The 10,569-nt window shown below is 34.6% G+C and overlaps 2 protein-coding genes across 2 annotated transcripts; both read right to left on the reverse strand.

The window, feature by feature from the left end:
• Window positions 1-676: 676 nt before the first annotated feature.
• On the reverse strand, window positions 677-3,003 carry LOC103340766 (uncharacterized). The gene is made up of 3 exons (XM_008244210.3): window positions 2,864-3,003; window positions 2,163-2,361; window positions 677-1,116 (listed from the first exon to the last, which is right to left on the reverse strand). Exons 2-3 carry the CDS (start codon window positions 2,342-2,344, stop codon window positions 930-932), a joined length of 369 nt encoding a protein of 122 aa, XP_008242432.1. The 5' UTR covers window positions 2,345-2,361; window positions 2,864-3,003; the 3' UTR covers window positions 677-929.
• Window positions 3,004-6,558: 3,555 nt separating this feature from the next.
• ACS7 (1-amino-cyclopropane-1-carboxylate synthase 7) lies at window positions 6,559-8,629 on the reverse strand. Its single transcript, XM_008244208.2, has 3 exons — window positions 8,146-8,629; window positions 7,750-8,042; window positions 6,559-7,635 (listed from the first exon to the last, which is right to left on the reverse strand). The coding sequence occupies exons 1-3, from the start codon at window positions 8,314-8,316 to the stop codon at window positions 6,759-6,761; spliced, it is 1,341 nt and encodes a 446-aa protein (XP_008242430.2). The 5' UTR covers window positions 8,317-8,629; the 3' UTR covers window positions 6,559-6,758.
• Between the last annotated feature and the right edge of the window lie 1,940 nt (window positions 8,630-10,569).

Consider the following 10,569-nt stretch of genomic DNA (forward strand, 5'->3'; position numbering starts at 1 on the left):
AAAATAATTTTCAATAACTACGATTAATTTTAGAATTTGCTATTCCTACTCCCAAAAAATCCATATGCACACATTTTTCTTATATAAACATATCATAAAGAACAAAAATTACATTTAAAATTATACATAATGACTATTTTGAAGTGTCAATAATAATTTTGTAAAATCACTTTTATACGCAGGCAGACCAAGCACATCGAACAAAAGGTGCAATAATTTGATGTAGCAAAATTTGTTGATGTGTAAAGAATCAACATTGTCTGCATAATTCTTGAGAAAAAAGTTCAAAAGATGAAGAATACTAGTGCAAATGTTTGTCTGAAACTGGAGACATGCAATGGCAGTGTGTACAATTGCAATGTGATTTCACGTATGTTTGATGGCCGAGCAAATAAAAAAAGGCAATTGTTCCTTTCTCCATGGAAATTTGGCCAACCAAGTAATTTTGTTCGAGATTCTCTATCAATAAGGAACATAGCAACAAAATCAGATATCATTTGAGATTTCATCAGAACCAGATTCTACCAGATACTAGAATCCCTTTTAGATTATGACATGCTCATCTTGGCATAATCAGATGGCAATACCGATAATATCCGGCCGCACCATACATTTGGATTCGAGGGATTGATCAAAGCACAAGTAAAAGCTGTTGATTTCAAAGAGTGAGTGAGTCTAACAAAAATTGTGAAGTATTATCATCATATTCATGATTCCAAAAGAGATAACTAAAAAACATCCCATTCAAGTTACTTTCAAATACATTTGATTATTAAGGCTGTCAAACTTGCCCACCGATTTCTCAGCTTCAAAAATTTGTCTAGGAAAACAAAAAAATTGCAAGTACAGTACCCGCAGTTCAGATCCAGCAAATGACATGAGAGGCTTACACGTGCAATCCCTAGAAACATTTTATCAAATGGTTGCTCTCAAGGATAGTAACCAGTGAAGGTAAATCCCCTTCCCACAATCTCACCAGCACAATACCATGCAAAGCACTCCAGCCCAAACAAAGCAGCAATGCCAGCATCTTCAACCTTCAGGTCCTGCTTGTTCTTCCACAAATGCTTGACGTAATCAACTTCCTTCCAGAATGATTCGGTACGGCCAGGAATACTGTAGAATAAAAACTAAGTCAGATGAAGTAACATATATATAATATAAATGTGCATACAAATCATTACAGAAAGACATATTGGGTTATTACACAATGACTACTGCAATTAAAATGCACTTCCAATGAAAGTTCTAAGCTTGAATGAGTTTGTTGGGTATATGAAAGACTTCATAAAAATAAATGTATGAAAAAGAGAGAGAAATTGTATCAAAAGCCTTCTTAGTGATGGGTTCTCAGGTCCCAAAATAAATCCGAGATTTGATGATACACACAACCAAACCATTGGATGCCCATGAACAAATTGCAATTCAAGCACGTATCGAAATAGTCGCTATAAAAACATATTGCCACATCCAGGATGTACAAAGAAAATTGACACTTGGATGCCCAGTACTAAACTATAAGCTACATTATCAACATAAAACCCACCAAGTATCTAGAGCACTTATGAACATAAAGAAAAGGACGAAAAGAAAAGAAACTTTAATTAGCTTTTCCAAAGAGCACTAATTTCTTTACAAAGCAGAGAAATTAAATGGAGGCAATAAGAACATGCAAGGCAATCTACATTCTTCTCCTTCAATTACAACAACTGTATCAACATCAATTCAAGCTTCAGAGCTAGAGAATGTTGCTTATTTAAAGCAGATAAATTACATGATAGAAAATAAAGGAAACTAATACCATAAAAAATTTGCAATTACAAGTTGAAGAGAATAGTTTCTTTGGAGAATTTTCATGGTTTCAATCCTGATGTTGGGCAGAGTGGGTCTGAAATAATCGTATGCCATTATTGTGTGTAATGATAATGCCTGCTAAGATTTGTTACTCAACTCACTTATCTTGAGTTAAGTTGTTTAGTTACTTACTATGCATTAATTCATTCAGGCTCTCTAGGTGGTAGGAAGGAGATTCAACTCACATAAATCTTGAAGAGCATGTAGTCAACATATATGAAACTTTCATTCACTCTGGTACTCCTACCAGAGAAGCCCAAGTTATAACTCAATTCAGTCCTTAGACAAAGAAGGTTAAGAAATATAACCTAGCAAGTCGAGTATAAAACAATTGCTTTGACAGCTCATTGCACTTCTCAACTGTTGGTGGATGCTGAATGTATTGCTTGTTCTGCTCTAACAAATTCTTGTAGTAGGTACTTCCATGCTTGGACACAAACTGTGTTGCTTGACAAGCCTTAGATTGCAACTGGCGCAACTTCGATGCCATCAATGCCCAAATCAATCCTAAGTTCAGAATATAATCAGTTAATTACCTTAAAACAAGTGAAAGAACTATAATTCAACAAGAACAGGTAATCTAGGCACAATTAAAAAGAAAAATTCATCAATTTGCACCATTCACAACAATGCCCCATAAAACACAAGACCATTCTTTATACCGGCACCGCAATCTCTTGCCCAATTTTTTTTCCCCAAATTTCTGAACCCTGCGTTTCATTTGCATCAAAATTAAAATTGCTTATGGGTATCAAGCCAAAACCCTACCCATCGAGATTCTCACATAATTAAATCAGCCGTAAACTTCATATGCTAAAAATAAAAATAAAAAAATTTGCTTCTTGGTCTAAAACCCATAGATTCACATGCTCCGATTTCCAAATCAAAGCATCACACAAAGGGGTCAGTCCAAAATCGCAAGATCTAAACAATCAAAAGAGGAAGCCTTGAGATCAATCAACAAGTTGCAACTGGAAGCAGAGAAAGCAAAATCTGAAGGACATTTTACCTTCGTCTTCGTAGTGTTCGATTGGAATGCAAAGCCGAAGAGAGAGAGTCTCAGACTGTCAGACTCCTTGTTTCTCTTGTGCTGCGCTGCGCGGACTGCGTGCTGTGGTATAGAGGGAGCTCTCTCGTTTTGGGATCAGAGAGGTTTTACCTGTTGGGCTTTCCACTCATTTTCAATCGGGGGTAGTTTCGGAATTTCAGTATGAATTGTAGGCTTTCATTTTTGCTATCTCAAGCTGGCCCAAAAGAAAATCAATTAATTTTCGTCGGCCCACTATTATTCTCAGCCTGCATGAGATCCAATAAATTTTGTAGGCCCACTAAAAAAGCCCGTCGAGAAACGAAAGAAGACTTCCATCTCCAAGTTTAACTCAGACGTAGCTCGCTTTTTTTTTATGGGAAATTAATGCATGAAATATATTATTTTTTTTATTTATTTTAACATGGAATGCCCCTTTTTTTAAATACAAATTTATAAATAAATCCAATCCTAGACATGTATTTATAAAAAAACCCAAACACTGTTTAAACATAGAAACACACCCAAATCAACCCCAAAATCAACAATTGTATATTTTTTGGGTGTGTTTATAAATGGGTTTTGAGTGTGTGTAATAATGAATTTTGGGTGTGTTTATAAAGTGTTTTGAGTGTTTGGTTTTTTTATAATTTCAACTTCCATTTTGGGTGTTTTAGTGAAACTCCCTTTTTTAAAAGGGTATAATACCTTTCCGTGTTCTTGAAATGAGAATTGAAGAAAGACTTTCCACCATGGTCAAACTAACTCTCCCGACAACTTGTTCCTCTACTTGCCCAATGAAAATGAACCTTCCATCAATAGAGTGAAAGGATTTTTTTTTAAATTTTAGCATCACATCACATGAGAGTGATTTGATGACATCCGTCTACTCTCAACCAATGGATCGTATTCGTAGAAGAACACAATATTCATATAAGAAATTAACATATTTGGAAATTTCTAATATGTTAATTAACACAAGATTAGTCTCTTTACACGCATTTTTGCGCTTGTGAAAGGCCTTTTTTTATATAAAAAATTTAAATTTATTTTAGAATTAAAAAGATAATGGGTAGTTGTGTTCTATAAAAATATGATTCATTATCTGATTTTTATTTTTATTTTTAATTTTTTAAAATAATATGAAAAAGTGTGAATTTACCATATTATCCTCACTTAATTAATAACTTCAATTCTTAATGTTTGCATTAATCAATGGCATTTTCTAGTATTTTGAATGTTTTACCATTCTTTGCATTTTACTCTATATATGTAGATAATGAAGCTTAATAATCATATTATATTGCATGCTAAATGACAGAAGCATGGCCGGCTAAACCCTAATGGCCCAATGCTCCTATCTGACATATATAAATCTCATATTCAAATTCAAGGTTATTTGTGTTTATAACTGGATTTATTTCCCATTACAACCCACATAAAACCAAGTGGTCTGATAAGGCATCCTTGATGATTTTATCCTAAATAATTGACGCGGTAGGCTGAAAAGATTTTACGGTCAACATTTTGCTAATGTTTGTAATTGTACGCAGTATCAGTACACAAAATCCTAATTAAAGTCGTGTTAGTTGAAAAACCAAAATTTTATGCCAACCTTCTACACTCGTATAGGTCTAAAAATAAAAAATTCCAGTATCGATAACTTATATTATTGCGATTTGAATCATTTGATTGGGATCATTGTGGACCCCTGCTCCATATTGCTCCATATGGAAATTGGCAGCGACCATCACGCCACTGAAAGCTTTGCACTTTCCAGCATATCATCGAGACTTCATGGAGCCTGTTCAAACCTCATGCCAAGGCCAAAAATCAAATGGAGTAGTTGGCCAAATTTGTTATTTTATGCATCTCTACGTGCTTACTTGGCAGCTGATGATTGCCCTCGCGAGCCACATGGTGGTGATCTGGAGGACTGATTGGTGGGTTTGTTTTCCGTGTGATTTGTCATGGGTAGCGATCGCATATTTTAATGATATATGCGATGTATAATAGTTGACATTTGGCTTGGAAAATAATTAATGGGGTTTGGTGTTATGTGTCAAGAAATTGTCAACAGGAAACTCTGCTACGCAGAAGAATATATGGCAACAACTATAAATATATTCACACTAAACCCTATTAAAAAAGAATGGGTCGTAAAAGAAACTCGAAGAGCGAGAGATAAATTTTTATGTGCGACGGTAATACCAAAAATTAAGTAGGCATCGAATTTCACATAAAAATGAGTTGTTTATTGATTGAGAAAGTTTAAAGAGATTTTTCAATGATCATACCGTCTAATGTCGTTGTTTCCGTGTATATGAAATGACATTATCATAATCTTCGACATATTAGAAAATAAATTACATTTGGAAGTGACTTTCGTGAAGTTCAACCAACGAACAATCCACGTAAGCCTTGAATTAATATATACTTAAACAGTTTTTATAATTTATGAAATATGACAATTTCTCAAAGACAGTTTTGATGGAAGATGCTAGAAAGGTGATGAAAGAGAGATTGAATCTTTTCCTAGTTATATTATGATTTCGCTAAGATTGTTATATTTGAAGATATAAAGGATTATCAAAGTCAAATGACACTTAAAAGTAGTAATATCGATAGACATAAGACAGCTACTAACCATATTATCCCTACATGATTAGATTATCTACTGATGAGCCTCCTGACCTGAGCTCATCTAAACCCTCTCTGCTTTCTTCATCTCTCTGCTTAAACCAATTTCGGTTAGCTATAATCGAGCTCGCCGTATCTCTCAAATGGATATTTACGTTAATTAGATGATTAATATAGCCTAATTATAATTTGATATATTCTGGGCCAGTCTGTATCAAATGGTATATATTATGCATGTGGTGGACCAACATTTGGTAAAGCATGGACATTGCACGCAATGCTCATATAAAAAATTAAAAATTAAAAAATTAAAAAAAAAAGAAACAAGAGAAAATTAACCTACTACATCAATCAGGCTTATGTTATATGAGCATGATATGATAGTGACAGAATCAGAGCTTAATTAATTAAAATGTCAAAGCCTCAAGGGGGGTGTAGACGTTTGATGTTCTAATTTCTAGATATATATGCCATGATGTTTATATATGGCTACGTCTCTCTCTCTCTCTCTCTCTCTCTCTCTCTCTCTCTCTCTCTCTCTTCATCTGTTAATATTCTCGACCCCACATTAACATGTTGTTTCTTGGGTCTTTCTTCGAAACTTGATTAATTGCCCAATGTCATGTATCAAGAGTCAAGTCTTCCAAACTCCATTGATGAGTTCTATATTAACACACGACATGCATTATTTAAGTGACACCAAAATTAGCTCCAGACATGGACTAATATATGACTAATGAAAATGTAATGCTAAGAGATTTTTTTGAGATAAAAACGATAGATTGTATTTATAATTCGGGCACAAAAGTCGTTAGCTAAAGGATATGTTTAGGATGTTTCACTATGGAATGTTTCTCTCTCAATATCAGGCACACTTCCTTCCTCACCACTTGATGAGCTCACTTAAGAGCTAACGCTTTTGTTCAATATTTTTGTTAGAAGCATATCAGAAATTTCATTCAAACTTAAATTAATGCTTCTTGCTCATTCGAGAAAGATAGATGCTTTTGTAGGAAACACTAAAAGAGAGAAAAGTATGCTACTATCAATTGATTATAGAAGTTGGATTTCTGTGAAACTTGCTTTTCCAAGCAAGAAAACAAGGGTGTTGTTTCATCCAATCTAAAGTACGTGTGATGAGACAAATCTGCAATTCCTGATGAACTAGCTAGATTTTGTCTTCTCAAGAATCAAAATGGGTAGAACCATTCAAAAAGAGAAAAAAAAGATAAAAGGATCAAAGAGAGGAAAATAGATTCCAACTTCTCTCTCTTCGTTCCATGAAATTATGTATTCTTTTGAGAGCAACTTCAAGTGTCTGCTCACTCATGTTGGCAAAACACACCCTAAACCAACCTGGTTCAGAGCAGTGGCAAGAAGAGCCTGGAGATATATTTAACTTCACTTCGTGCAGCATAGAGTCCCAAAGAGCCAGTTCACCTCCTCTTGTTGGTTTCTCTAAGAGTGGACTTAAATTCATCCAGCAAAACAACCCAGCATTTCCTTTCAAACACTCAATCCCAGCTTTCTTCAACCCTTCAATGATCATATCATATCTCTTCCTCAGTCTCTCTCTGTTTGTCTTTATGTAATTTTCAGTGAATTCCTTATCAGACAACATGGAAGCCAAGAGATGTTGTGTTTGAGAAGATATTAATGTGAAGCTTGACATCCTTCTTGCTGTTGTTACAATCTTTTCGTTGTACGAGTACACGGTGCCAATTCTAAATCCCGGAAGGCCAAGGTCTTTGGAAAGGCTATAAACAATGTGAACTCTTTCTGAATTCTTGTACTGCCTGGCTTCAAGAATCTCTGCAATGCTCACGAATGCAGAGGATGAGAAGGCGGACCCCGAATAGATTTCATCAGAGACAAGATGGATGTTTTTGGAGGTAACAAAATCAAGAATCTCTTCAAGAACTACCCTTTGGATTGTTGCACCTAAAGGGTTTGAAGGGTTTGTGATTAGTACCCCTCTCACTCTCATGTTCTTGGCTTCTGCATCTTTGTATGCAGCTTCCAAAGCTTGAGGAGTAATCTGGAAATTGTTTGAGCTGTCACAGTGAATTGGTACAATATTCACACCAGTCCTCCACCTTAAATCTCTATCAAATCTGTAAAACAGAATTTGCGCAGAACATAATTAGTTTTGATACATATATGGATTACATAAAAATAATATGCATAAAATGTAAGTTTGAATTGTGGAGGGAGGGACTAGTTCTTACCCTGGATAGTATGGGGTTGGCACAAGCAAAGCATCACCAGGATCAGCTATAATGAAAGTTAAAAGCTCATTGGCTGCAGTTGCACCTGCAGTTAGGACAATTCTATCAGGGTCAAATTTGGCTCTTCCTCCTCTGATTTGTCCCATGAAACTTGCCATTGCCTTTCTGAAAGACACAAGGCCATGGTAATCTTGAAACAAGGCATTTTCTCTAAAGCAAGGCGCTCCTTTTGATCCCCAGTTGGAAGCTTCTGAGTGCTCTTCCAAGTACTTTTCCAACAAATCAAATGAAACCTGTTCAAGAATCAAAACAACAAATGAACTTTAGATGAGAATTCCAACACAAAAAAAATTTCAAAATAAAGTTTCAAGTCTTGGTCATGAGCATGCTACTTACTTGATTCTCTGCCAGCCCCATCTGTATGACACCAGAAGGGTTAGTTGATTGATTATAAGGGTCTTCATCATATGCTTTCCAGCCTGCAAAGTATGGAGAGTCTTCTCCATGAGTATCAGAAACAGCTATCTTTGATAGCCCAACAGAAGGCTGCTCAATCTCTATAGCCATCACTAGCTAGCTCAATTCGTTGCGAAAAAGGTTCACGCTTCTCCTTTTTTTATCTAGGATTGATGGCAACGGCAATGCCTAAAAATATTCAGGCTTCTCCTGTTTTGTCTACGATTGGTGGCAAAGGCCAATGACTAAGGGATTAGAGAAAAGAGCTGAACAGAGAACTGTTTGAATGAAACCTCAAACGGACGGGCCTCTTATATATAGGGAAGGCAAGCCTCTGCCTCTATAGTTTTTTCTTTAAAATATAAATCTCATGCAACAATGGTTGGTTGGTTCTGTCATATTACCAAACTTTCCCTATCTCAATCATCCTAAGATCGCGAACGGCGGTAGCCCGATAGAAAAGAGTCTTGATGTAAGAAATACCGAGGCCCCTCCCGTAGTTTAGAATATCACTTATATTTTTTTTAAAATAATAATCATCCTAATATTATACATATCGAATATGGTGGCTAAAAGGGTAGTTGTCTTATTCCTTAATTAATTTAAAAAAAAATTTATGGGATTTATTATGAGTGCTGCTATTCCCACTCCCGTCCTATTTTCCCACGCACCTTTATCTTTAAAATTAAAAAAATAAATTTACCCTATTATAAAATAACTTTTAAGAACTTAACTCTAAGTTAACACTGTTAAGCCATGAAAATAAAAGAGCCCAGCAAACAACCTCCAGACTACCCACCCGACCTCATGACAACCAAACCCAACCTCCCCTCCTCACCTCACCGCCACCCACATCATCAATTGCCACCTGAACCAAATGAGTTGCTCTTGTAAGATTCCCAGTTGCCCTCCTCTCTATCTTTCTTTTTTATATAGCAGCACTCTTTATTATGCAGCAAAATTGTAGTTGGTTGATACTTCAAACCAATCAAATGATTGCCGTTTCAAACCCAGGGGTTCTGTAGTTAATAAATTGTTTAACTGGAATATGTAAGTTTGGTATTTGTATATAATAAGAAGAAAAATAACCAATGCATAAATCAAAGATCAAATCCATTAAATCTTTTAATTAAACACTTTCCATGCTGCAAACCAAATATTTGAAGAGATCTAAGAGTAGTTAAGTTCTGCTAACCAGACACAGATAACAATTTATCCGAGATTTTAAGATTCTGATCGTTAACAAAGTAGGACAAAGCAGAAACTCCGAGAAGATCTGCTCATGGTCCCACACCATTTGTTCTTAGCAACAAAACATATTTTGACCTGCTTTTCTGCTTTTTGATTGTGTCAATTTACTGTGTTTTTTTTTTCTCTACAAAAATAATTTGCGATTCAAGCCCATCACTGTCCATTTTGATTATGTTTTTTTTTTCAATAGCATAAGAGTGTTACAAGTTTGCATAAATGGGATTGTGTTTTTTTTTTTTCAAATTGCATTCATAAATTACGCCATGAGAGCAATACAAATACAATAACTACAAGGCTCACTACAACTACTGCAATAGAGAAATCTAATGACAACATCAAACTTATAATACATACTACAAACTCAAAAATAGTCCGGACATAAATATGTCTGAAAAAGCCAAATATATAACACTCACAACGCAAACTACAAACGCAAACTCTCCCACATAAACACTACAACTCCGGGACCATGGGTATGAAGGTTGGTACTTCTCTACGAACCCCAAAATAGCAACAACAATATTTTTCTTGTTTATTTGCAAATTTAATAATTGTTATGGGTTGTATTTAGTAGGTATATTATGGTCGGGTTTATGTCCATTACAAATTTCTATTTTTTTGGCATTACTGATTAAGTCCATTAGACCATCTCCAACCATGTTGGGGCTAAATTCAAATTTTCACCCTCCAAAATACAACTATTCATGTATTTTCAGGACTCAAAATTTTTTTTCTCCAACCTTGTAGACTCATAATTTGAGTCCCAACTTTATTAAATTGTTTAAGAATGATTAACCCCTAAATTTTGTTTCTTGTTAATTTTTCTTGACATTTTTTTTGTTTCAACACTTGATTTAATTTTCTAAACATTTTAATCTAAAAAATAAAATTCCAAAACATAATTGAATTTCACTTAAAAATAAAAATTACAATACCAATGAATAATTTGAACTCTTCATTGAATTATGTAAGTGTGTTTAAATTATTTAAGCATTTTAAATAGACAATCATTAAATTTTGGTTGAGATTGCTTAAAATTAATCATGATTATTGATTCAAATATAGTTGTTGGTTTATGTGAACCATTACAAATTTCATATTTTTTTGAGATTT

The sequence above is a fragment of the Prunus mume genome, linkage group LG8 (genome assembly GCF_029339155.1).
Source record: "Prunus mume cultivar Tortuosa linkage group LG8, ASM2933915v1, whole genome shotgun sequence".
NCBI classification, from domain to species: Eukaryota; Viridiplantae; Streptophyta; class Magnoliopsida; order Rosales; family Rosaceae; genus Prunus; species Prunus mume.